We start from the raw sequence: 26841 nt of genomic DNA, 5'->3' as shown, positions 1-26841 counted from the left end.
TACCAGATAAAACACAACATCGTGCTGGGATATCTCTCATTCGCTCGCAACTAACTCGCTTAAGCGGTGACAGTGACATTTACAGTGACAGTGATAAACGCTTGCTCCGTTCTGCATTCGCGTAACTCCAACAAAAACCCAAACCTATAGCCCCACAGCCTGTTGGCATGTCGCACCCTTTGCTCATAATTGGCTTACTATGTGCCGTCCTTGCGGGCATCGGCCGTGTTAAGTGCGCGGAGTTCTACACGGAAAAGCGTAAGTGCAAAAGCTAGAGGAGCACGGGAAAAGTAGCAAGGCTGAGCGCAATTGAATTAGTCGGATTTCAGGCTAATTAACGTGTATTTTGTTTGGTGAAATATTGCTACAGACAGGCAAGCAAAAGAATTTGCTGTTCTTGGCATAAATAAATTATGCCTGTCATCTGTTTAAAAAAATTAACATGCTAATAGTAAAATGCAGCATTGCAGGTATCACCAAATAAAAAACTTTTTTAATTGGCCTAGTCAGCATTAACCCAACACATACACTTACATATATGTACATACAAGGATGTATGAGTAATCATCCAATATAATTTTCTCTACCTGAACTCGCAGCCGCATTCATGGAGCCGTGTCAGATTTATGAGCCCGGGTTCACAAACTGTTCGACGCGCTCCGTACAGAAGTTCATGGATAATGTTATCAAAGGTCAGTGAGCAGCTTTCGTTCAAGCTCAATCAATTCTCAGCAGCACATTTGCAATTACAGGAGAAATACCCGAAATACTGGAGACTTTTGGACCCATAGACCCCATGAAGCAGGATCAACTTGTTTTCGAGCAAGACAACAGCGATGTAACCACCATCTCCGCCGACATCACCGATCTGTTGATTAGCGGCTTTGGCAAAATGATGATCAAGGAGAGCAAGTGAGTATCGCCCACATGAACAGTTTTTTCTCGGCATAGCACTAGAAGTGCAGTAACTTGCACATTTCGAAGGTTATTTATGGGTATTCTCACAAGTAAGTAAGAAACTTGCAGTATTCATTTTAAGAAGCTATTGCTTAAACAATAATTTAAGTACGTATATGGTCGCACATTGCACTAACGACTTCGTATACGCATAAAGAGACAAAAGACAAAAACTTTGTCTAAACAAGAGAGAACGCTACGTCGAGCAAGCCCGACAGTGTAATACCCTGTACGCAGGTAAACTTCCATCACTGAATTATATGAGCCCATAGCAGCAGCAAAAAGAGGAAGGAGAAGAGCGAACTTGTTGCTGCAGTTTGGTGGGGTTGTACTGGCGAGAATTTGTTTCGCTAATACCTTTTGAATTAACAGAATTGTATAAAATTTTAAACAACAGTAGATAATTATATAGAAATTAGGTGTGCAAAGTTTGGTTTAGGTAGCATTTGAAATGTGGACGCTATTGACAAAAGAGGGGGAAGGGGGAAAATTAAAAAAAGAAACAAACTCGTCCTTTCTCGGACCTAGGAGAATCTGGATGCCAACTTTGGTAATTCTAGCTTTTATAGTTTCTGAGATCCTTGCGTTCATCCAGACGGACGGACAGACGGACGGACGGACATGTCTAGATCGATTTCTCTCGCCATGCTGATTCAGAATATATATACTTTATGGGGTCGGAGATGCTTCCTTCTGCATGTTACATACATACACCAACCTAATATACCCTTTTTACCCTACGGGTACAGGGTATAAAAATAGATACAATGTATTGGGGTATAAGTATAACAATTATATTAAAATTGTAACTGTCAATCCCTCGAAGCAGAACCGGTTGTTGGCAAAAGTGCGCCCGGCTCAAACTTTCCGATAGAATATAAACATTACTGCATTTAATAAAAACTTAGAAGCAGTTTTATATGAATGTAATGTATTTTAATTTTCGCACAACTTTATGTCTGACTACAACATTAAGCGACAAATTAAAATGGATTCAATTTGTTGTTATGATCTTTGAAATTTCTTTTCATTTGTCGTTGTATAGGTTTTGTACATTACATGTACATAGCTATATTGTATCGTGGACTGATAGAAGCATGACTCAGATATCAAAAATTCAATTTAAATCATTTATATTTAACATACATCTGTATGTACATATGTAGTACATATGTATGTAGTAGCACGCATTTACCAATACATTTTAATCTATTTTCGAGTTAAATAAGACTGCTGCTGTGGAGCTTTCAAAATCTGTATTGCCGTGCAATTTAGATTGAAGCGGTCAGGGACTAATTAGGTCAAGTGGGCTTTAAGTTTTAAAAGCATGTAGACGGAGTATCGACATAAATGAATTACCAAATGAATTTCTCGATTCAGAGTAAGCAAGAAGGATTTCAGCTGGCAAACCAAAATCTTTCTGCCACGGTTGCGTTTGGATGGACAATATAAAATGGTGGGCCGCATTTTGCTGCTAAAGCTTAGCGGGGCTGGAAAGATTTACATCGAAATTGGTATTTTAACAGAAATGAAATTTTTCTAAATGAATACATGCCAACGGCCTTTTTATTATCCATACCAGATAACCTGGACATCCTAATGCACACCAAGACGCATTTGTATGAGAAAGGCGGATTCACCTTCTATAATGTGACGTCGGTAAAGGTGCAGCTTAATATGACGGGAGTGCACTCGCAGCTCGACAACCTCTTCAATGGGCGCAGCAAGGAAGTGGAGCGCAGCACCAACCAGTTCTTTAACGACAATTGGCGGGATTTTTTCGAGGCTTTGCGTCCTCTGGTTGTGCAGACCGTGGAGCGCACTCTACAGGATCTACTAGGAAAACTCTTCCATCTAATACCCGCCAACTTTTTTGTCTCCGACATACCGACCTCCCTGAATCTGTACGGCAGGAAGACTCAAATGATCACATAAAGACAAATGCTCTACTTTTTAGTTGCCTATGGTAGATGAGATTTTATTGCAAATCTCACTGCTTACTCTGCTAACTGTTGTGTTAATGTTAATGTTACAAAATAAATGCAAGGGCTTTACAATGCGTTGTACCTAAGGCTAATTTCAGTTGAGACATGGCACAGTGTGCACTCGTCGATGGAGAGCGCACTCAGTAGAACCAATCGTACTTGAGATAGTCGACCTCGTTCTTCAGCGCCGCGATCGATGTATGTCGCACGTGACCAATGCGCGCAAATATACGACGATTACCCACAGGCTGCAGTTGCCGGAAATTGTCCACAAGTGCGCCATCTTGTGTGTCGGACAGTTGGCGGAAGCGCGAAATCTATAAGAAGAAGGCTTTTGCATTTGCGATCGCAGCACTTGATTTGTTAAGCACTAACCTGTTTAGGTGAAATAGGTATTGGATCCGGAAAGAGTATCCAGGTGACAGCCTCCGAGCAGGGTGGTGTAGTCAGTGAACCTGCAAGAGTCGAGAAATGTTTAGGCTCGGCTCGATCTCAATCTGAGCTGCTTATGAAGCATGTCAGCACACCCTAAAGATCATTTGGCATGCGGGCCGTTGTGTGGCAGATAAACTTGTTAGCCATCAATTTGCTGTCATTAAAGCAGACGTCAACACATGGCTGCCTTGCTTTACTAATTTGTAGGCCAATCTCATATCTGGCAATACATTATGGACAAACCTTCCACGACACCCAATTCGTCCCACGTTTCGTATGCGCTAGCACTGTCTTTTTGAAAGTCCATATAGTAGCAGGTGTGTACTTACCTTTGTATGTGTAAAATTTGTCTACATCCACGTTAGCTATCAGTGAGGACAACGAAAATGTCACATTGAGCATAGCTTCCTTATTGGCTTCCTCTATTAGATGCAAGTGGCGATTTATCGTGACCAGACCCAGGCCCTCGTCCTCATCCAACTAAAGGGTAATGCATTGAATCGAATGCTGCAGAGAATCGGTCACTTCACTTACATTAAACATAAAGCCCAGCACAGCAGCTCCATCGGGATGCTTCAGAGCTTCTCCGATGTCAGGGTACTTCTTGTTTCGATGCACAATATGCATTTCCATCGTGTAGCGTATGTCATTGATGACATGCTCGGAGCCGCGATTGTTTTTGTCACCCCAATGGAAATGAACGCCTTCAACCTCGAACTCGCCGGGCAACTTGCCGCCGCGGACATAAGGCAGAAAAGCCCCCTCTGACTCACTCGCATTGCCCGTGAGCTTCGGAATGGAAATGGAAACTGCCATGCATGCGTTAAGAAAAGTTATGACATAATGCGCGTCGACTGCTTACCCGTGTGACCATTGTTAATCATTTTGAGGGGATAGGGCAGTAGGTTGTGGTAGCCCACCATATCAACGGCAGGCATGTGCATGGGAATGGTCTGCAAAATATACATATATATTAGTTATAATAAGCTCAATGCCTAAATCTAGAACACTGGGGTATACTTACGCGCGATGAGCTAATGGCGATCGGCGACTGCGTTTTGCCGGCACAGTGACCATGATGACGGGACCAGCGCCGCTGGTTTGGTTCCGAGTATCCAAACCCATGACCACTCACGGCTGCAAACAGTTTTTAAAGCACCTTCAGTAAGTTCTTGAACTTTGTTGGCGGTTCCCACGCCAATAAGGCATAAAACGCAGTAATACCACTTTGCGAAATCAATTTACCGTATCTTGGCGCGTTCTTCGACGCTAAGCCTACTTGTTATTGATTAAGCCAATTCCGTATCGGACATTAATTTACAATATATATGCACCTATTTATTTCAGTACTTATTTGTATACTATATATAGCCGACACACACATAGACAAAGCCCGCGTCATTTTGTCTGCCTTTCGTGCGACTGCCTCGTGATCGCGTGAGTTCTTATCAATGACAAATAAGCCGGTCTACATGAATTATGACAAATTTAATGCAACAGTAAATAAACTCATAGTATATTGATATAGGAATACCTTAATTTACGAATGCGAATCGAGCGCGTTCAAGGACGCGCCAAATCGTAGCGCTCCAATAGCTAATGTTGAACGAAAACACGCTTCTATATTTATTTAATTTTCACTTCATTAAACACCTTGGCTAACATTTAAGCTCACACAAAACCAACTTGAAGCGCTAATAACAATTTATTGCACCAATCACATGTTCACATAATCACAAATTACAACAAACTACTTTTATAACAAATAATTTTGAACCAGGTAAAATTTGAAAAATGTGAAATTTAAAATTTGATCCAACTTTATTTTTGTTTTGTATAGGGCTTGACAGACCCAATGTTATAAATACAAATATCGAATATACCTTTCTCCATATGAGCACCGAGAACTTTGGCTAAGGACACGAAACTGGGTACCTGAAAATTTATAGTCTAGTCTTATTTATGCCCAGACTTTTACAGGCCATATATTATTCATTATTCGGTATAGATATCAAGCAAAATGCCAAAAACGTCCTAATCATCCACAGTTGTATCCAAATCGCTAAAATGGATCCTATAGCTGGCAAAGAAAGTTGATTTTAATTAAAAAGCTGGAGCGAGAAATTGAGTTGGACTGAATGAACGAATGAACATTCTACTGACTTCACATTGATTCATGTATTTTATTATAAAATCTCGAAAGTACATTTAAAGCATTATATTGATACCCACTTTAAATGTTGAAATACAAGTATATCGTAAATAGGCGACACTAATGAATGTCTCAACAAGCATCCAACATTAAACAGAGTCAAGTAATGCTGTTGAGTTGCTTAAATTGGTTTTCAAAATTACCTACTCGTGAGTATATTTGTATTGTCCGTTTATAGAACAGGTAGTATCAGGTGGGTGTCTGCCTGCCTGTCCCATGTTTCATAACTGTTTGCAGTCACGCGCGCTTGCGATAAGACCTCGAAAAAATGCACATAAGTAGAGGAGACGGGCGGATTTGTGTTTTTGGTGCAAATTTGAAGTTTTTTCAAGTGAACTCGTTTGCCATTTGGGCACCAATAGATAACTAATTATTGCATTCATTTTTCGTATAACGGAGTCACCTGACGATCGAACACTTATATAATAATTTCAATGCCTATTTCTGGCCTTATTGAACAAAATTCACTCCATGATCGCAAAACCTCACATTACCTTGACTCGCAAAGATTACAACGAGAACGGCTTTGAATATGTGCACTTTCATTGTAATAAATTCAATGATGATATTAGCGTTAGCTGAACCACCAATTCCTGCTGACCACTCGCCACTGCACCACCGTACGTTTGGGTGACAGATTCTAAACTGCCCGGAGCTCTAGCGCCCGAAGCTACTTCACTTAGCTCCCACAAAGCAGTCAACGAACTAATTGAAAATTCGCAAGCTGAAGTCCCCGCGATCAGCGCGTGCTTCAGGCAAACATACAAACACCACTAACACACACTCACACACACTTACGAACCCACACACACACGCACACATTCCAAATGCCGCTACTGCAGAATCGAATTGTCACACGAACATTAGCGGTCGATAGATCGATCGATCGGTCGCATGAGTATTAAAATATTGAACTGTAGAGGCTTCGTCGTAAGCCGAGCACTTAATGTAATCGAATTGTAAGTGGCATTTGAATTTAATGCGCCAACTGCTCCACACTGCGTATGCTTGATAATAATGTCACTTAATTTTTCTCACCAGCTAACGCGAAAGGCAAACAAAGCCCGATATCTTCTAGCTTGGATATGATAGTTTATATACACACATATACAAGTAGTACATATTTTATTTTGGTTTTGTCTGTACAAACGAAATAACCAGGCACGTCTGTATCGAACGTCTGGCTGACTAAGCCAATAAGTCAGTGGAGCGTCAGCCCAAAATCTCAAGTTCAAATAGCCTTGTGTGTCTCTACCCATATCGCAGTGCTCGCTTATCGACCGAGTGTTACACGTTTTGTAGCTCATATTTTAGGCGTTAGCACTTTCATCTATTTAACTTAACTAACAATTAGTCATAAATATAGTATATGCATAAATATATCTATAGCAGTTTTTACGAGAAAACGGGAAATTAATTATATGGCAAGTTAATTACACTGAGAAAGAAAAATACGCTCGAAAATTAGAATATTTAAAATTGAAAATTTGATCCTCTATGCCTCAGAAATGGGAATAAGACGATTTAAAACTTTAAAATAGGATGTGATTGTTATACCGATTCGTTTCTTAGGAAAATTGCTTTTCCATTTTTTTGGAAGATATGTCAAATAAATAACTATTTATTTTGAATTTGTTTTTTAGCTCAAAATGTTTTTGTCCTTTCACCTCATTTAATATTACATATACATAAATAATGGAAGGAAGCTATTAAAGGCGACTGCAATTTCTTATCGTGAGAAATGAAACTTCCGAAGTGTTTTATAAATAGTGTTCTTGTGTTCCCTTAATCATTTGGTTTGGGTCTGAATTCAGTCACTTTTTAAACCCTGTACCCGCAAGATAAAGGAAAGCCCACATCGGGCTGAAGTTTGATTTTCGAAATATACTTTTAATAAAATTTATAAATTATTCTACATTCTAGTTATTTTCATACATTGCATTAACTCTAGTATATAGAGAGGTGTGCCCATAAATGTACATATTTATTGCATACAACCATTTCTAACTGTAGATAAGCGGAAGCGACTGCGACGCTCTAAAGCCGTGTGAGAATGATAATGTCATGAACATTTGACTTTCCCGTCCGTTATGATGGATGTCTTTCTATTTGAATGGACTTTGTCAAATACCGTATGTACCCCAATATCAAGTCTTCAAAGACCTTTAGATGTTACACGATAGCAATATCATGATAAATATGATAAGTAGTACCAATTAATAACGCAGTTCAAATTATACTATATATCTGTAAAAAGTTTTTATTATTGGGATTACAGAAAGTAGAATTATGCAATATGTACACACATTTTCGAAAACCGAACCGAAAAAAATTAATTTTAATGAAACATTTTGATTTGCTTCATAATTATATTGTTATTTCATATTAAAGTCAGTGCTAATTGGTATGCGCGAATACGTTCATGAGGCAACATCTAGCATTTCACATAGGAGGTGCTAACGAGAACGAAATATACAAGTATAGTATCTTGATCACGCACATGATTTGTTTATTATGGAAGAAATACATTCTGCAAGAATTTCTTCGCAGTCGAGTTAATTTGGTTACCAAAACATGAGCACATAAATATGTATGTATGTATATAGATTGAATTCGAAGATCAGATAGACGAATAGATTAATGGAAGTTTTTTGTATTACGTTGCCCACAGCTGCTGTTAAGCCAACTCAATACTTCATAAACATTTATCGCTCAAGTCTTTGCAACGGCTGATAGATATTGAATAGAATTGCAAAAATATTTACTATCTTCGGTTATATATATTATGTGTGCACGTTTTTTATTGACGCTCGAGTTACGAGCGCCAATCAACTGTATGAGCGACAATAAACAAAGTCAAGTTTGCCATCAATAGGCCGCAACCATGGATAATTACGTTAATGCGTAACAGTCGAACAGACTAAGTAGTTAATAATGTTTTCTTTAGAGTTGCGGGTTATACATACAATAGAAGTTTATATTGTGGTTCGCTGAGATGTGGATATATTAATTAAGCTCACTACCTCACCTATGCACCAGATAATATTGATATTGACCAAATAGGGATGGTATGGAGAAGTCAAGGCGCCACCGTTCGTTGCTTTATTTTGCACGCCATACATGCACATCCGATTATAATAATAGCATTAATGTACATTTCTGTGGTCATTAAATTGAATTTAACCAATTTTACGATCTCCGTCGGTAATTTGTCTGCTTCTTCGGTATAAAATTAAATAACCATAAAAAGCCGGCCCGGCTTCGATACGCTTTACACATATACAAATACGTAATCTGTGTATCTTGTTTATATTGGCATGCAAGGGAGCCGATATCTGCGCTACGGTGTTATCAATTCATACACAAGTCTAGCAGAAATTTATGGTCCGGCATATTTAGGCACACACAGACACACACACACGTTTGTACTACTTAGGTAGTCAAAAGAGTATCAATCACTGAGCTGGCGTCATGAGGCGGCTCCCAGCTGTAGAGTACGCGTTCGGCATACCTAAACCTTAGAGGCTGGCAGACCGATTTATTTTTAGCACACTTTTCAAACGCTTGCAATTCCAAATACATACAGCACTTGAGAAACACAGCGACGAAATTGAGTCCCACTGCGTATTAGTGGCGAAACTACAATCCAGTACGCCATAGAACTGATAGCCAATAAATTAATAATGGAACCTTTCGACTCAGCATACGATTTTGAATGGCATAACATAATTTAACAAGAGAAAGCTAACAAAGTACTCTTCATTTGCAGCGAATCTGGTATATGCATAGATTCTCTGTGCCTTACAACATATGCGTTATATAATTTGTATGACAACTATATGATGTAGAGATCTAGACATGACGTGGTTAGTCTTGTTATATCTGTGTACGTCAAAAAGATGACTCTGTGAACAGTTTCCACACAAAAGCGATTAATCGAGCGAGCAATCGGACAAACTTTTCTTACTTATCATGCTTTTCATATATAGACCGACTACCCTAGCGAAAACTGAATGAATTTACGAAAATCTTTATCTACGGTACAAAACCGTTTTATTGTAAAAATACATATGTAGTAACTAATACAAAATAATCGTTATACTTTCGTCAAAAGACCTGCTTCAACGACCAGTTCGCAGTATGCCAACTGCAAGTACCAATGACGTCGCAATATTTTCAGTTGGCCTAATTGTCACAAAAATGCGAACGCATTTCATAGCATAATTTGGAGCGCATGTCAAAATAGAAACACACCCGCAACTGGTGCCCAAAAACAGAATTTGAAAAACCAAAATAATTAGCAAGCGATTAGTGATGTTGTTATATACTAATAAATAATAAACGAAACGGTAACAACAAAATGAACTTAAAATTAAATAAACACATGCAACAGATGATGACCAGGATACATATACAAATGCATAATAAGGAGCATAAATAAAATGCTAAAATGTATAATACATTCAGCCGCTGCACTTTGGCTACAAACTTTGGTAGACTGCGAGACTTAAATGAAATGCGGCAAGAAAATAAAGTTGCAAAATAATATTCGATGCCTTTGAACTTGAGGTCAAGGTTGGTCACGTTATGTAGCTTCCATATGGATTTGAAGGCAGATGTAAGTAATACACTGGGATTATCCAAATTGGCAATTTAAATTCACTGACATCAGGTAGACGTTCATTGACTTTTTTCGACCAGGCACTTAATCCTGCTTTTCCTCCCTCGCGGACATGAACAGTTTTTGGCACGTAAACGTCATGTTATCTAAACAAAGTGAAATAAAATTGTATAGTCATACGATTTACTATAAGTATATAAATAGGAGAAAGGCAAAGCGAAGCCAAGGTTAGCGGCAGCGCCATTTGTGTACGCACCAATCGCGTGCTGCACCCATTTCGGTTTGTTCTGCCACACGACACCCACATAGTAAAATGGAATGCCAATTAGGGTGATTAATACGCCCATTCCCACCTCATAAGGCGCCACATAGATGGGCACGACTACTAGAAAGGCACACACAACAACGAACACCGCGGGTATCCACAAGGAGACCTCAAAAAAAGTATCAAAGAGTAAATGAATGTGTTTCTCTATAAAGTTTTGTCGCTAACTTACTTTAATTGGACGCTCCATTCCGGGGCGCGTGTAGCGGAAATACAGCACAGCCGAGACGGACAACATAATAAAGAACGACTCCACTATGCTGCTATAAGTGATCAGTACGTACACATCGCTGACCACGAGCATCACAATGGAGAGCAGGCACTGCAAGAAAATCAATTCAATTAGCCCACTTCTTTTGTTCGGCAATTGCACCGGATCAGCGGCTTACCAAAAAGGCGAGCGAGGGCAGGGGTGTATAGCTTCGTACGCTGATGTGGGACAGCACCGAAGGCATGTGGCCGTTACGAGCGCCCACAAAACACATGCGGGATGAAGTCATTATGTGTACGGATAGGCCGCCAAATGCAGAAATGGCGACCATGATGGGGATTATCAATGAAAACCCGCCCAGAACTTTATTTCCAAAAGTCTGAAAAATATTTTAAAAATGCGTTCTATTAGATTTGGAATTAAATTTAAGACAAATTTCTGACTACTTACCACCGCAATGGCTTTTGATGCAATCATCTCTGGCGGCGATAACACCGCTAAATAAGCCATGTTAGCCAATACATAAATGCCTGTAACCAGGGGCAGGGATATATAAATAGCGCGTGGTAAATTGCGATAAGGATCTCGCAACTCCTCAGTCATAAAGTTTAAGTAGTTCCAGCCGGCATACGAGAATATTCCAGAGTAAAATGCTAGTGATAGCTTGCCAGGGTCGGTTTCTGTATCCTCGAAAGGTTTATTGAAGTTCTCTACATTTCCAAGCAGCATATACACAAGACCCACCAAAATGATCAACACCAATGCAGAAACTTTGGTAAACATAATAATGTTTTGCATTTTGGTGGTCACTTGCATGTAAAACGAATTCAGGTATGTGAGGAAACAAATGGTGATCGCAGCGAGCAGCTGAAGCGCAATCTTCGGTATTTCACAGGCACCATCAAAAAATGGCTGCAACACGTAGGAAGCAAACGTTAGACCCATAATAGCATTAGTTGTGGGGCTGTAAATAGGAAAAATATCATATTAATTAACTGACTACTCACGCATCAGATATTTCTTCCAGATTTATAATACTTGTATTTTTATGCCTTGATCTCAATTTTCATATTGGTCTACTCCATTAGTGTGCTTCCTAATTGCCATTCAAATTGCCATGATAGCACAGAGATACAAGAATGCTTCTACAGACATTCATACTCGTATGTACATATGTATATGAAGAGCCTGACATCATGTTTGGTTTGCTTAATTTACGAATATGTATATTCGTTCACGCAGCATTTTTCGCAACTTGGCGTCATTTGACTTATCTTCAGACTGTATATGTTATTTGCTAATATGTTAATATGTACTTCAAACAAATATGGGCTATTTGACGAAATTACTGCACCATTTATTTTCGTATTTACCCACATACAGCACATTGCACATCATATAGTATATCAATTGAAAGTTGTTATCGGTCCTTATATTTAATAGCCTCTTCTATCGCTATTGCGAATTCTAAATATTCATATAATAATGTATACACTACAAAATGCTTATCTGCGTGACTGATACGCTGCCTCGAGAGTAAAAGCAAGCGGACAACCATTTTTACAAACAAACCTTCTATATGTACATAAACAATAAGCAATCTAATACACTTTAATTTCGATTTCAATGCATTGTGGCATTTCTAAATAAAACAAACGTTCAATTGAACTTGCGACGATCGTTCAATTGAGTAATCCAAGCTTTTACATTTGTAAGAGAACTCGTAATTTATGTATATGTATATACATATGTACATAAGGAAAGTTAATTAATGACTTTTGCAAAGACAAAATCAAGCAAATACATATGTATAAGTATATAAAGATACATATATATATGTACATTTTCCAAACATGAGGTCGAGTTTTGTAGGCTCATGGGACATGCCCACTACATGCAATCAAAGCTTAATTGCCCGTATTATAGAAATCTTTTTTTCTTACTTACACGAATATCATCATCGCATCCCAGAGATACAGAAATGCTGGCAGCGACCCATACGCTTCATAGATATAAGCATAATCACCGCCAGACTTTGGTATGGCCGTGCCCAGCTCCGCATAACATAATGCTCCAATCATCGAAAGAACTCCGCACAGCACCCAAATTACTAAAGATGTGCCAACCGCTCCTACTTCAGCGATCACACCCTTGGGCGATACAAAAATGCCAGATCCAAATATAATTCCCAAGATTATGGCGACACCCTCCAGCAAGCCCAGCTGTTTCTTCATGACCACACGACTGCTGTCCGATTCCGCAGAGCCCTCACGCACTCCATCCTTCGTTGGTGCAGACGCCAGCGCTTCCAGTCCTGGCGGCTTCTCCGTGAGCGGTGTGAGTATGACCATTTCGCTCGAGGGCGATTGCAAATCATTGACGGGCATAGCGGTATACCGCGGATAACCGTTTCGAACGATACACTTTGGCGTACGCTGACGAACTGAATGCTTCTTGACTAGTGACTGATTTGCGATTGGAGGAGAGCTAAGTTATTATATGCTCGTGTATGCGTGTGTGCCTATGCGGCGTGCAATAAAAGCTTATCATTAACGTATACCGTTTTCGGTCCTTTTTAGTCGTTTTCATCCGCCGGTTAGCAATTATGCTTTACTTACGCCTTCATTGTTTTGCTAAGTACTTCGTATATTGCGTATCTACTCTTGCTGCAGTATGGCCGACTTTTGGGCGCCGTCTCCCTCGCACAATCGCACATGCAAATTCAGTTTATTGAAATTTGAGCGCCAATTACAATTTGATAACTAAACATAAGCCAAACTTTCACTGGAGTTGATTTTAGATACCTTTCGCTTTTTTGTAGAAGCTACTGCAAATATATTCTAATTGGCTTATTTAAGTCTTCCCGTTTTGCTTTTCCCAAGCACGTTTTGGTGTTGCCAGACTATACAAATATCAGCTGTCCAAAAAAGATGTGAAAAGCATTAAAGTATTTAGTTTACTAGAAGTCGGGAGATCGATTGCATACCCACTAGAGCTGGGGAAACATCGATGTTTGCCAACATCGATGTTTCGATTTTTTTGGAGGAAGAACATCGATGTATCGATGCATCGAAATTCCACTAACAAATTTTCAAAAAAAAATTAATATACATCATAGGGCACTTCGTTTTGATTTGTCTGTTTATAAAGGAAAAAAAGGGTTTAAAACAAACGATATTTTTATAACTTCAAATAATAAACTAAAAACAAGAGAAAGTATAACATAAAAAATTATAGTTAATGACTAATTTCAGATAAAACAACAAAACAATATTTTCATAAATTGAAAGAATATAAGTATAACAAAATGAAAAGCATAACATAAAAAATATAATTCATGACTAATTATTTGAGATCCACTCATTTTTGTTAATAAAAATGAGCATGTCTACATTCTTTGATTTAAGCGAACTCCTTTTTTCGCTAACTATAAGTCCAGCTTTGCTGAACATGCGCTCACTTTCAGTGGACGTTGCAGGAACGCAGAGGTACTTGCATATACATGCCTTAAGGGACTTATCATTTGAGATCTGTAAATAAAATGCTTCGTATTTTTTGTCTATAAACGACAAAATAGAGCTTGAGGTCGTTGGTAGTTCTTCAATTGTCAACGTAGGATGCATTCGTTTAAAATGTGCAGATAAATTGGTGGTATTGCCACATGTTTGATACACTTTACCACATTTAAAGCATTTAGCAGACTTGCCATCCTTAGACTTATTGAAGAAATTCCACACAGTTGACTTTCCATATTTTACCCGTTTATTAGGACCACCTTCCTCAGGTTCCTTATCCATTTCGGTTGAGTTTGCATTACAATCTAAGTACATAGAACAACATATTAATATATGTACAAATAATGAAAATACACATACACAAATAAGACTGCAGCTGCAAGATAAAAATTACCTTTGCTATTAGATTCTTTTAAAAACTTCTCCATTTCCAAGCACTGCCAACACCAATATCCATCTATAATATTAGTAATTTGTTCTGTATTATATTAGGGGTTTTATTAAAAAATGCAAATTTTAGCTTTTACTTACCTAGCTTTTCCCGCGTTTTTTTTACAAGTAGTAAAAAACATCGAAAATCGGAAATAAAACATCGATGTTTGGAAAAAATTGCAAAACATCGATGTATCGATTTTACATCGATGTTTCGCACAGCACTAATACCCACCCTTCCGCAAAAAAACTGGACGCACAAATATTTCAAAATTTGGAAACTGTTGCTTAACAAAAAGAAGTACTTTCTGCCTTGAGTTACTCTTTTAACAGCAACGCTGCCACTATGTATCAACTCTAAAAAAGCGGGAATTCAAAAACATGAATATGGAAATTGAATTATACCGCGCATTATTGCTATTTATTTAATATACAATTTATTTGGACCAAACTATTTGTTACTTTTATCCTTTGCTTGCAATTTCGAATGGATCATGTCCTTAAATTGAGATAAGATCTTGTTTTCGCGCTTCTGCCGCTCCTCCTTGCTGAACATAGCCAAAGCGCGCTTTTCATCTGCGGAGTAGATCTGATTTTCCTTGCGTATACGCACTGCTTCCATGCGTCGATGTCGACTACCACTCATCACATAGCCGACCGACTCAAAATTGGCAATCTCATCCGATGTTAGACCAATTTCACCACGACGCGGTATCCGCTTACCCTCGGCGATATAAGCAGCCATTGCCGCACCTTCACCTGGCAACAACGCGCGCCCGAAATCCTTTTGATTAAGGCTGCCCGTAGTCCGCAGTGATGGACCCACATCTTCGCCATTGTTGATCGCGCTATCTTTTGATTTTGATGTGCCGGACGTGCTCCTTTGTTTCTCGGCATCACCTCTGCGCTTCTTTTTTCTTTTGTTTTTCTTTTCTTTCTTTGAACTAGATGTTTTTTTCTTTTTCTTATCCTTTTTAGACGTTTTTAATCCTTCTGCTGTTTTTTCTACCCAAACATCACCATCCTCAGCTTCAGAGTTGTCCTCACTGGAGGAACTTTCGCTGCTGTCACTACTATCTGAGCTTGATGAAGATGAGGACGAGCTGGAATCTCGCTTGGATTTCGATTTTTTCTTTTTAGTCTTTTTCATTTTTGATTTTGATTTTTTATTTGACTTTCCGTGTTTCCCCTTTTTCTTCTTTTTAGGACCCACGTAGGATCCTTTAACCAGTTCCACATCATCCTCGCCCACCGGGTGTGCTGGACTTGAACCCCATACTTCCGGGACTCCTTCTTCACCGATGCGTTCACGTTGAAGTCGCCGGGCATTCATGGTTTTAGCATCTCCCTTGTGATGCGTGCCACCTCTCTGATATGATCGTCCACCTTCATTCATAAACCCGCCCTCAGGGGCTCGTCCTCTAAACGGATTATTGCGCCTGTCATTGTTGCTGTCAAATCTATCATTTGGCCACCGCTCAGCCGATTTCTGCTTTTGTGTACTTCGACTTCGGTTGCGACTTCGTTTGCGACTCCGATTGTGACTGCGACTTCGATGTCGACTAGGACGGCGCGAGTCTGAATCGCTGGATTCACTGATGCTGCTGCTGGTGGTGGTGGTGCTACTACTACTGCTGCTGCTGCTGGAGGACCGCGTTTTTTTACTTGGCCGACGTTCCCTTTCCCTGGAGAAGCGACCATGTATGGAACGCTCTTTGGCGGTGTTTCGGCAACTAGGTGACTTTCTTTTCTTACTCTGGATCCTTTCGTTTGACCGAGAAGTTGAGCGCCTTCGTGCCGGCTTCTGAAATGCATGTTTGTCGGACAGGTCGTAATCATTGGAACGGCTTCTGTGGTGCCTTTCCCGCGATCTGCGGGTGCTGTGGGATCGACTACGCGAGCGCATTTGTAATTCTTTAATCCAGTGCAATTTACTACTTCTTAACAACAAACGTTTGGAGCTGTGTTCGCGTTTCTTTTCTTTTGTTCTTTTTGTAGCTCGATATCACTTAGAGATGGGAACCGTTGACGTGTCTGCGATTTAATCACAAATATTATTAAGTCTCAAAATAAAGCTTAAATTGATTGACATTTAGAAAATGTACGTTTTCCCAACAACAATTTGCATGAGAAAAACCAACGACTAGATTTAAAAAAAAAAATTAAAAGGTATTAGCTTAAAAAATTTTAGGAATAAGCAGCTGTTAAATATTAAAAAACAAAAAAAGATATATCAAGAACGGGTGTTAATTGTTTTTAAATTAAGCGCAGATAATTTTGGCAATAATTTCCAGCAGTTCTAATGTTCAATTGCAACATTTCGTCTTGAAGGATGGAAAAATATATATTATTTAAAGCTCGCGAAACTCTTGGGGTAACAAATTGCAATTATGCCTGCAACAGCACTTTCGTGACACCATATGACTCACAGTGCTGCCAATGCTATTCCGCACTTCTTCTTCTGGCTGTTGAGTGTGACGTGTACGCGTAGCAAGACCCGAGATCTAATATTTTACAAATTTTGTTTTCCGTTTTTAAAGTAATTTTACACCAAAATGGGTTCGTTTCGCCGCGATAAAGACGAGGAGGAGGATGGTAAGTAATCGTCTATTAAGCGAATACTACTAACAACATAACGAGGGCGGCGGTAGCCCCACCAACAACAGTCAGCAACTTCATTCAGTTAAAAAAGGTGCTCCGCTGGCAGCAGCTCGCACACGCACATATACAAACAAAAAGATACCCACCCATTATCACAACTCACAAATCAGCCGGTTTGCCAGAGAAATTAACACCCGCACACCCACTGTTAGCAACAAAAACCGTTCTCAAGTTCTCCATATATACATACATATGGGTTACCTGTCATTGGGAAAAAATGAATTATTTCGGCCTCTCCAAACAAACAGGTCCGACGAACATCTACCAGAATCTGGAGAAAACTTCTGTGCTGCAGGAGACTCGCACTTTTAACGAGACACCGGTTAATGCGCGCAAATGTATCCACATTTTGACCAAAATACTCTACCTGATAAATCAGGGCGAGCAGTTGGCTGCACGCGAAGCAACGGATTGCTTCTTTGCCATGACCAAGTTGTTCCAGTCAAAAGATGTTGTACTGCGTCGCATGGTTTATCTGGGAATCAAGGAGCTGAGCTCCATTGCCGAGGATGTCATCATTGTAACCAGTTCGCTGACCAAGGACATGACCGGCAAAGAAGATCTGTACCGTGCCGCCGCCATACGCGCTCTCTGCAGCATCACGGATCATACCATGCTCCAAGCTGTCGAGCGTTATATGAAGCAATGCATTGTAGACAAAAACGCTGCCGTCTCCTGCGCGGCTCTGGTCAGCTCCCTGAGATTGGCCACCACTGCTGGTGATGTAGTAAAACGCTGGGCAAATGAGGCACAGGAGGCATTAAATAGTGACAACATAATGGTTCAATACCATGCTCTTGGTCTACTATATCACATACGCAAGTCAGACCGCTTAGCTGTCTCCAAACTTGTCAACAAACTCACTCGTAGCTCCATGAAAAGTCCTTATGCGGTGTGCATGTTGGTGAGTAAACAACTTTCATGACCACCAATAATTTTTATTTAACTGGCATCTCGGCCAATTTAGATACGCATTGCTTGCAAACTCATTGAAGAAGAAGACATACCATCGGAAGAGCTATCAGACTCGCCTTTATTCACCTTTATTGAGTCGTGCCTGCGCCACAAGAGCGAAATGGTCATCTATGAGGCGGCACATGCCATTGTAAACTTGAAGAACACCAATCCGCGCGTACTCTCGCCGGCCTTCTCCATTCTACAGCTCTTCTGCAGCTCGCCCAAGGCCACGTTGCGTTTTGCCGCAGTACGTACTCTAAACAAAGTCGCCATGACACATCCGGCTGCAGTGACTACCTGTAACCTGGATCTGGAAGGTCTTATCACCGACTCTAATCGTTCAGTGGCTACTTTGGCCATCACCACACTGCTTAAAACCGGAGCTGAGTCATCTGTGGAGCGCTTGATGAAGCAGATATCATCTTTTGTAGCCGAAATATCTGACGAGTTTAAAATCGTTGTGGTGCAAGCCATTTGTGCGCTTTGTACAAAGTATCCACGTAAGCACACTGTTTTGATGAACTTCTTAAGTGGAATGCTGCGTGAGGAAGGTGGCTTGGAATACAAGACTTCAATTGTGGACACCATCATAACAATTATTGAGGAGAACGCTGATGCTAAAGAGTCGGGTCTGTCGCATTTATGCGAGTTTATTGAGGACTGCGAGCATGTCTCTTTAGCAGTACGCATATTGCATTTGTTAGGGAAGGAGGGACCCTTTGCAGCTACTCCCTCTAAGTACATACGATTTATCTACAATCGTGTCATCTTGGAAAGCCCCATTGTGCGAGCCGCTGCTGTTACGGCACTGTCCCAATTCGGCGCCTCATGCCCGGCTTTGCTGAGCAACATTCTTGTTCTACTTGGGCGCTGTCAAATGGATCCCGATGATGAGGTTCGCGATCGTGCGACCTATTATCTGAGTATACTAAACTCTGAGAAACCAGAGTTATATAAAAACTATATCATTGAACGAGAAAACTGCTCATTGGCTTTGTTGGAGAAGGCACTCTCCGATCATTTGAATGGTGAACTGAACAGCCGCTTCGACATTTCCATTGTGCCCAAGGCTGCTATTGTCAAGGAGGAGATCAGCAACGACATGATGTTAATCACGAACACGCCACGCGTACCAAAGATCACGCGGGAAGAGGAAAGTGCCGCTCGTCTCGCCCTGCTGCCAGGTATACAAGTGCTTGGACCCATTCATCGCACCACCGCGCCCATTCAACTCACCGAGAGCGAGACCGAGTACACTGTGCAGTGCATAAAACATATTTTTGCGCAGCACGTAGTATTTCAATTCGATTGTCTCAACACACTGTCTGAGCAGTTCTTGGAGAATGTACGCGTTGACCTCACGCTGCCCGAAGGATATACGACACGAGCCGTAATACAATGTCCCAAATTAGCCTACAATGAGTTGCAGACCACATTTGTCATTGTCGAATTTCCGCCAGATGCGGCCAGTTCCGTTGGTGAGTGAGAAAATCTAACCAGAAAAATACTATATTTTTCAGATGCTGACACGATTTCCTTTATATTTATTTTGTATTCCTTCATTTTTATTTACAGCGTCCTTTGGGGCGACTTTGCGTTTCGTGGTGAAAGATTGTGACCCTGTAACCGGTGAACCGGACTCGGATGAGGGCTATAATGATGAGTATATGCTGGAGGATCTAGAGATCACAGTAGCCGATCAGATACAGAAGACGAAAAAGAATAACTTCCAGGTGGCCTGGGATGCAGCTGACAGTGAGGGTAGGCTTTACTTGAAATCAGTAGATCGTCAATACTAACTATGTAAATCCATAGAGTGGCTACAAGCCGAAGACACCTTTGTGCTTTCCGCCGTCAGCACCTTGCAGGACGCCGTCAATTCGATCGTTAAAATACTGGGCCTGGGTGCGGCAAATCTATCTGAAAAAGTGCCCGAAGGCACGCACCTGCATACGCTTCTCTGTTCCGGTAAATGAAACCACTAAAATGGATTTGTTCAATTATTAAAATAATCGTTGTTGGTTCCCACTTTTCAGGCAACTTTAGGGGCGGCGCCGAAGTCCTGGTGCGTGCCAAGCTGGCTTTATCAGAAGGTGTGACACTGAATCTGACCGTGCGCAGCACAGATCAAGATGTAGCTGAGCTTATAACTGCAGCTATCGGATAAAAAAGCGAGCCATGCAGAAATCTCATCTGGTTTCTGCGTGCAATTAACATGTTATAAGAAAGAAAAACTTAACAATAAATTAATCAAAAATATAATTTGTAATATTAAGCGACTCCATTAAAATAGGACAAGTATGCAGGCGTAAGCATTCTGGCCAGTGCTTCTCCGGCCCGATCTGGTAAAGTGTGCAGAGTTATATATTTATGTGCAAATTTGTTCACTTGAATCAATAGTCGCCATCCAATGAAAACGTTTAATTACGTATTTGTTAATCGTCAAACGTTCGCCTACCCCTTTCCAAATCATTTGTGGTTATTAGTAATTGGCAAATATGCATCTATATATAAATTGTACCTATATGTTTATGCCCTATTTAGCCTGTGCGCTTAGTTTAAGTAAACAAAACGAAATACATATATATATGCAATACAAACAATAGCTTTGAGTTTTTTTTTATTTTTAACCAAACGTGCATATGTAAAACAAGATAGAACGCTACAGTCGAGCAAGCCCGGCAGTAAATTAGCCTGTACTCCCCACAAAAAAGAAAAATTAAAAAAAAATAATAATTAAATTATTAAAAAAATGAATTAATTATGTTCAGTTTATATGCGTGTATGTATGCAGCACAAAGTTGAACCAAAGCAGCAACATCAACAAAAGCTGCGGGCAGCGCTGCCGGCAGAGCTGCAGGCAGCGCATGAGCAGCGATTTTACTTATGGCTATAACTTTCTTCAGAATTGACCTATCATGATGAAACTTGGCACACGGACATATAAGCACTAACTGGATGTAGCTACCAAAATTGATTTTGTAATTCCAAGAATAACGGAAGTTATAAGAAAAAACACGAATTGCGGGGGAGTGGAGGGGTGTATCAAAATAAAAAAACAAACTTGACCTGCCTAGGGCTTAGGGGAACCTAGATGCCAAGTTTGGTAATTCTAGCTCTTGTACCTTCTGAGATCTTTCCGCTCATACAAACGGACGGACGGACATGGCTATAACGACTCGGCTTGTCACCCTGATCAAGAATATATATACTTTGTGGGGTCTGCCACGCGTCCTTCTGTGTGTTACATACATGCGCACAAAACTAGTATAGTTAGAGTTATATTTTATGCTAGCACATTTCTATCTTATAGACTTCACAATAATTTTCCTCATTGTCACTCTGGAGACTACATCCCAGAAAGATATATATCGATGTGGGGATTGTTTTCTTAGTTATACTGATAATAGAGCAGTTTGTCTCCTTCGTATATGCGTTTATTTCTGCATGGTCTGTGTATGGATAAGATTGGTGACCCTAACCGTTGCAGTCCAAAAGTTCCCCGTGATCGATGGGAAGGACAAGTCTATATCGATTTATCTTGCAAGTGGATTTTTTAAGCAGTTGAGTTTTGTACCCTTAGGTGGAACTCAGGTAACTGTTTTCCGACCTATGTACTTCCCACACAAAACTGTTCCACATTAAAGTACATACTAGTATGTATATCAAAGTTTCCAACTTCAATGTATTTTATATTTTATTTAATTATAAATAACTTAAAGTTGAAATAATCTACAGTAAGTTTGTGTTTCCTATTTTTACAATGTTCCAACTTTCGGCTTAAATTACTTTTCGCAGTCAACTCATACTTTAGCTGTTTTGTTCGCCATTGAATTTTCACTCTATTTTACTGCTCCTCGCATTCGTTTGTTTATTGTTGCTTTTATCTTTTTGTTCATTTTAATTATGTATTAGTATGTTTTGTTCTGCATTCTCGCTGCATGTACATAAAACATGAACTAGTTAAAATGTTTAATACCATTATAAAAAACCTCTTTAGATGTGCTTAATTCAAACAATTTCACAATGATAATTTCAATACGTTACAATTTTATTCTCATTGCCAGATCTGGTAATTTCATTAGCATTTGATATATGTTTGTATGTATGTATATGTGTACGCACTCGCACTTTAACCGCTAATTATTCGAATACAAATGTAAAAGTACAGTTTCGTTTGTTGTTTTCCTTTTAGCTTTGAATTAACATTAAACACTAATTAAATATATTTAGTTTTATTTTATAATAATTTTGCTTTATCATACAAACTAGATTGATTTGTTTACCAAGTTTTATTCAAAACGTTGTCATTAGTTTCGCATTTGATTCCGTTATGTTTATATCGTCCTGTCCTTCCACAATATAGGTATATATTACATTCTTATGCTTCATAGTTTCTTTTCTTTTTCACTTTCAAGGATTAGCGGAGAGTGAGACTGTCCGGAGCGAAAATTCACAACACAATGATCTGGTTGCTCGGCTAGTTGATCGTTTACAATATAGGCAGCACAGCATTGTGCGTTGACTCGGGTGGGGTATGTGGAATTGTGGACGTGGGTTGAGGGATGTGATCGCGATTATGTGTGCAATGTAAGCTTTAAACTGCTTAAATTCTACAATTAAGATAATTAATGCCTGGGATTTTTTACAGTGAGTGCCCGCTGGCAGGTAGGTAGTTGGTGGTGCTGGTGGACTTTATGTTAGGTAGAAGTGGATCCATACATTGAAGGTGTCCCTGTAATAGGCTAGGGCATCACATCACTTCAACATTTAAACTTAACCATGGGTATGTGCTTGGACGACACACATTTGTCACAGCACCACTCTGCAAACACCTCCTTGATGAGCAATTGGTATGCGGCTTCCGTTAGACCCACACAGGTTCTGCAAAGATAAAGAGTTTAGTTGGACATCAGAGTGGTGCCGTTATGGGCTGGGCTCACCTGTGAAAGAAGAAATTACAACCAGATTCACAGAAGACCGCCTCATCGTTCTCGTTGATTTCCTTGTGGCACATGCCACAGGGATAAATAGGTGGTGCATTGGGATTTTGCGGATTGAAGACCATGGGTTGGCCAGGCGGATAGATTTTGCCAGCACTCATTGTCAATGGCTTAGGGCCGCCAACGCCCATTGGACCCATGTTCATGTTATTCATTGGCCCCGGCCCCATTGGCCCACCGCCAAACATATTTGGACCAGGCCCTCCCATTGGACTGTGATGATGGGGATGTCCGTGATGTGGGGGCATGCCGTGTGGATGTGGTGGCCCATTCATGCCGCCCGGTCCAGGACCTGGACCCGGAACGCCACCCATATGCCCATGGCCCATGTGGGGACCAGCGTTGCCATGTGGTCCCATGTGCGGATTTGGTCCACCACCTGGAGGAACGTGACCGCCCATGTGTGGAGGCATGTTTCCTGGTCCGTGCATTCCAGGTCCTGCAGGACCCATCATGTGTGGAGGTGGCGGTCCACCCGGATGATGATGCGGATGATTCATAAGCTGCGGGTGAGGTGGTCCAAGATGCGGCGGTTGCTGAGGCGGTAACATTTGGTTTAGGCCTACGCCCATGCCCACTGGTCCAGAACCATGGCCTTGGGGCCCGGGGCTGGTCATATGCGCTCCCATCGGTCCATGATGCTGTGGTTGTTGTTGCTGCTGCTGCTGCTGCATAGGAACATTCGGATTCATTTGCTGGCCCATAGGACCCATCATGGGTCCATTGTTATTGTTATTTCCATTGGGCCCTCCAAGCGCTGGCGACTGCAGCGGGCTGGGCCCCGTATTGGGCATGCCCGGACTTGGTCCTGCGTTGCTTAACGTGTGGTGCGGTGACATGGCGGGCGGCGCTGGGGAGGATGTGGGTACTGACGTTGCTATCGAAGTCGCAGTTGCCGTGGAGGTGGGCGGCGCCGTTGATGCGGTGACCGCTGAGGAAGCCGACGACACTGCTGAAGATGCGGGCGGCATTGGGCCATTGGATTGCAACGAAGTCGGAACGCCCAAACGACCTCCTGCCGGCGATAAATGAGGATTTTGATTGTTGCTACCATTGTTGTTATTGTTGTTGTTGGGATTTCCACTGTTGTTGTTGCCGCTGTTGGGAGTATTGCTGCCAATCATGTTACCTGGACCGCCACTATTGTTCGGTGGCATACCAGCAGGTGAGATACCACCGGGCCCTACTAGTCCAGGTCCAGGGCCAGGGCCAGGCCCGGGTCCAGGACCGCCGGGCAAGTGACCGTGATTCGTGGGACCGTTTCCAAGTGGACTATGCAAAGGCGGTGGTCCCATTTGGCCATTGTTCATGTGCGTCTGCTGCGGGTTCGGAGGTTGCTGTGGTCCGGGTCCGGTTGGCGGCGGTCCAAGTGGGCTGCCAATGGCGTTGCCCATTGGTGAGCCCATTGGCAGAGAGTTCATTGGCGAATTCTGGCCGGGCCCACCACCACCACCCATCGGTGATCCTTGCATTGCGCGTTGAGCGTTGGGGCCATTCGGTCCTCCCATTGGAGAGAGCCCACCCATACCCATATGATGAGGTGATATGCTGGGGCCGCCCATATTGCCCATTGGACTCATGCCACCCATCGCTGTCATAGCACCCATTGGGCTACCCATGGGAACACCGCCAGGTCGACCGTGATTCATATGAGGCGGTAGCCCGACACCCGGTCCCATCGAGTGCGGATGTACGCCGGGTCCCAGTGGACTCATACCGCGCATTGGCGGAGGTCCGCCCATGTGATGAGGCCCGTGCGGATGCGGCATTGGGCCACCGGGGTGATGAGGATGCATATGCGGATGCATATGTGGGGGGCCACCACTCATGCCCATACGATCTTCCCATAGCGGATGTCCGCCGCCAAAGTGTCCACCGCTTCCAGGTCCGCCTGCACCGCCCATTTGATTCATAGCGGCCATAGCTGCAGCTGCTGAGCTAGACATGGCTGACACCTGTGGACTGTCGTCAAACGGATTCGATGCCACGATTGTATCACCGAAACCACCCATCGGCGGTGGTGGCAGCAGATCTTGCGGCGTTGGTGGAGCCGTTTGTTGCTGTTGCATAGAGTTCGCAGCGGCGGCCGCAGCTGCTGCCGCCGCTGCAGCAGCAGCAGCTGAATTGGCTGCATTCGAAGTTTTCCGTCGCTTCTTCGGATTGCTCGGCGCCGAGATGATATCCGTCGGAGGCGGCTTAAAGTCAGGAGGACATAGTCCGCCTGCTGGACCCGGCAAACGATATGGCGCCATACCGAGATTATGGGTCATATTTGAGGTGTTTTTCTTCCGAATGGTGGCAGCTTTTCTTTAACTACTTGGGGGGAAAATTCTATCTAAAGGCGTCGTCGATCCTGCCTCTGCAGTGGATCACGACGCGTGTATAAAACTATTTTGGCTCGCTTGCCGTCGATGGAACTATACAACTAGTAGGCCAAGTCTACCTTTTATGTCTTATGTATTGTTTGTTGCTGATGATGGCACGCGTACAGCACACTCCTGTTCCTTGGTACTGAGCTAATCTAACTCAATCTGTTGACGTTTTAACGCGTGATTAGTGCGCGTACTTGGATTTAAGGAAGTTGGTTTGGTTACACCAGAAAGTCATTAACCTACACGGCAGGAACATGTGAGCATTCCATTCCATGTTAAATAGTTTGCATTGGCTTTAAATTTCATCTGCACACATTCATTACCGCATTAAAATTGTAAAATCGGCGGATTTTTTAAAATATATTGAGAAATATGCGCGACTAGAAGCGTCGCAAATGCTACAGCAGCAACCTTTCCGATTTGGAGCTGGCAACTCTACGCTCGCATGTCGTCAGCGCTGGCAGCGTCGCAAAGCGCCAAGCACTTGCTTCTTGTTTTATGCTACTTTTGCACCACCACCTTTTTCGCCTTTTTATTACTTTGCATATTAGTTTAAGTTTAAGAACCGATTTGTTGCTGTTTCGCCAAATATGCACCAAATGTGCATTTTATTTTCACCATGCACATGCACACGTTTTGCACCCCGCACACGCAAATCTATGTGGGATTGTCTTTTTGTTGATGGCCGCGGCTGCAATTGCAGTTTTATTGCCGCCGAAAATATTAAACTAATGCGGTTTAAGAAGCAATGCACATAATTATTTCGCTTTCAATTCGATCATCCTTTTCCGCGGTTGGCTTTTTTCCACACTTTTTGCAATTTCCCGTAGAAATGTAACAAAAATAATTTTCATTCGCCTGCTAGTGTTAAGGGTGACCGAATCTTAAAAACGAATAATGCCAGACTGCATTTTAAAGAACTACTCTAACCTTACTCCTATATCCATGTTTTGGAAGACTATTCAAACACAATCAGTGTGATAAGTGAAATCTTTTTCTTCAAATCGGAAAACTATAATCCATAGCAGAGTCATATTTTATTTCATTTTAAAGCAAAACGTAGTTTGTTAGCATTTTAGCAATATACATTTGTTACTGCTCAGCCCGAAAATACCGTAATTGCCAGTAAGGCGTTCGAAAAAAAGCCTGTGTTGG

At 41.5% G+C, this 26841-nt stretch overlaps 6 protein-coding genes across 7 annotated transcripts; 2 read left to right on the top strand and 4 right to left on the bottom strand.

Annotated features, from left to right (window-relative positions):
• The first annotated feature begins 48 nt into the window (after positions 1-48).
• LOC115620543 lies at positions 49-3023 on the top strand. Its single transcript, XM_030513826.1, has 5 exons — positions 49-258; positions 600-692; positions 753-912; positions 2338-2471; positions 2540-3023. The coding sequence occupies exons 1-5, from the start codon at positions 168-170 to the stop codon at positions 2890-2892; spliced, it is 831 nt and encodes a 276-aa protein (XP_030369686.1). The 5' UTR covers positions 49-167; the 3' UTR covers positions 2893-3023.
• On the bottom strand, positions 2905-6135 carry LOC115620542 (carbonic anhydrase 2). The gene is made up of 7 exons (XM_030513825.1): positions 6084-6135; positions 4402-4514; positions 4240-4330; positions 3912-4186; positions 3707-3857; positions 3318-3397; positions 2905-3259 (listed from the first exon to the last, which is right to left on the bottom strand). The coding sequence occupies exons 1-7, from the start codon at positions 6133-6135 to the stop codon at positions 3083-3085; spliced, it is 939 nt and encodes a 312-aa protein (XP_030369685.1). The 3' UTR covers positions 2905-3082.
• A 3766-nt stretch (positions 6136-9901) lies between these two features.
• On the bottom strand, positions 9902-13627 carry LOC115620894 (large neutral amino acids transporter small subunit 1). Of its 2 annotated transcripts, none has more exons than XM_030514377.1 (7): positions 13365-13627; positions 12694-13267; positions 11197-11710; positions 10925-11125; positions 10708-10857; positions 10467-10644; positions 9902-10356 (listed from the first exon to the last, which is right to left on the bottom strand). In XM_030514377.1, the coding sequence occupies exons 2-7, from the start codon at positions 13131-13133 to the stop codon at positions 10295-10297; spliced, it is 1545 nt and encodes a 514-aa protein (XP_030370237.1). In that variant the 5' UTR covers positions 13134-13267; positions 13365-13627; the 3' UTR covers positions 9902-10294. The 2 variants fall into 2 exon arrangements, with proteins under 2 accessions (XP_030370237.1, XP_030370238.1); XM_030514378.1 differs by having other exon boundaries at positions 12694-13211.
• Positions 13628-15090: 1463 nt separating this feature from the next.
• LOC115621091 (NKAP family protein CG6066) lies at positions 15091-16693 on the bottom strand. The gene has a single exon (XM_030514625.1). It carries the CDS (start codon positions 16597-16599, stop codon positions 15145-15147), a length of 1455 nt encoding a protein of 484 aa, XP_030370485.1. The 5' UTR covers positions 16600-16693; the 3' UTR covers positions 15091-15144.
• Positions 16694-17134: 441 nt separating this feature from the next.
• Positions 17135-20580, top strand: LOC115621215 (coatomer subunit gamma). Its single transcript, XM_030514798.1, has 6 exons — positions 17135-17288; positions 17603-18258; positions 18322-19789; positions 19887-20072; positions 20127-20279; positions 20348-20580. Exons 1-6 carry the CDS (start codon positions 17249-17251, stop codon positions 20476-20478), a joined length of 2634 nt encoding a protein of 877 aa, XP_030370658.1. The 5' UTR covers positions 17135-17248; the 3' UTR covers positions 20479-20580.
• A 2134-nt stretch (positions 20581-22714) lies between these two features.
• On the bottom strand, positions 22715-26547 carry LOC115621246 (protein pygopus). The gene is made up of 2 exons (XM_030514836.1): positions 23255-26547; positions 22715-23195 (listed from the first exon to the last, which is right to left on the bottom strand). The coding sequence occupies exons 1-2, from the start codon at positions 25582-25584 to the stop codon at positions 23075-23077; spliced, it is 2451 nt and encodes an 816-aa protein (XP_030370696.1). The 5' UTR covers positions 25585-26547; the 3' UTR covers positions 22715-23074.
• Between the last annotated feature and the right edge of the window lie 294 nt (positions 26548-26841).

Source organism: Scaptodrosophila lebanonensis, unplaced genomic scaffold, assembly GCF_003285725.1.
Source record: "Scaptodrosophila lebanonensis strain 11010-0011.00,11010-0021.00 unplaced genomic scaffold, SlebRS2 tig00000024-arrow-pilon, whole genome shotgun sequence".
In the NCBI taxonomy this organism is placed as follows: domain Eukaryota; kingdom Metazoa; phylum Arthropoda; class Insecta; order Diptera; family Drosophilidae; genus Scaptodrosophila; species Scaptodrosophila lebanonensis.
Note: the sequence above shows the minus strand (reverse complement) of the source record. Positions and strands in the feature narration are given on the sequence as shown.

Bases quoted from the DNA above. Each gene is read 5' to 3' on its own strand.
- LOC115620543 (XM_030513826.1), top strand. From the start codon at position 168: ATGTCGCACCCTTTGCTCATAATTGGCTTACTATGTGCCGTCCTTGCG. The intron at 693-752 runs GTCAGTGAGCAG...TTGCAATTACAG, and splicing joins CATGGATAATGTTATCAAAG to GAGAAATACCCGAAATACTG. The intron at 2,472-2,539 runs GTATTTTAACAG...TATCCATACCAG, and splicing joins AAAGATTTACATCGAAATTG to ATAACCTGGACATCCTAATG.
- LOC115620542 (XM_030513825.1), bottom strand. From the start codon at position 6,135: ATGAAAGTGCACATATTCAAAGCCGTTCTCGTTGTAATCTTTGCGAGT. The intron at 4,331-4,401 runs GTAAGTATACCC...TATATTTTGCAG, and splicing joins TCGCCATTAGCTCATCGCGC to ACCATTCCCATGCACATGCC. The intron at 3,260-3,317 runs GTTAGTGCTTAA...TTCTTCTTATAG, and splicing joins TACCTATTTCACCTAAACAG to ATTTCGCGCTTCCGCCAACT.
- LOC115620894 (XM_030514377.1), bottom strand. From the start codon at position 13,133: ATGCCCGTCAATGATTTGCAATCGCCCTCGAGCGAAATGGTCATACTC. The intron at 10,858-10,924 runs GTAAGCCGCTGA...ATTTTCTTGCAG, and splicing joins TGCCCTCGCTCGCCTTTTTG to TGCCTGCTCTCCATTGTGAT. The intron at 10,645-10,707 runs GTAAGTTAGCGA...ACTTTTTTTGAG, and splicing joins GAATGGAGCGTCCAATTAAA to GTCTCCTTGTGGATACCCGC.
- LOC115621091 (XM_030514625.1), bottom strand. From the start codon at position 16,599: ATGCGCTCGCGTAGTCGATCCCACAGCACCCGCAGATCGCGGGAAAGG.
- LOC115621215 (XM_030514798.1), top strand. From the start codon at position 17,249: ATGGGTTCGTTTCGCCGCGATAAAGACGAGGAGGAGGATG. The intron at 17,289-17,602 runs GTAAGTAATCGT...CCAAACAAACAG, and splicing joins TAAAGACGAGGAGGAGGATG to GTCCGACGAACATCTACCAG. The intron at 19,790-19,886 runs GTGAGTGAGAAA...TTTTATTTACAG, and splicing joins AGATGCGGCCAGTTCCGTTG to CGTCCTTTGGGGCGACTTTG.
- LOC115621246 (XM_030514836.1), bottom strand. From the start codon at position 25,584: ATGACCCATAATCTCGGTATGGCGCCATATCGTTTGCCGGGTCCAGCA. The intron at 23,196-23,254 runs GTGAGCCCAGCC...TTATCTTTGCAG, and splicing joins TGTAATTTCTTCTTTCACAG to AACCTGTGTGGGTCTAACGG.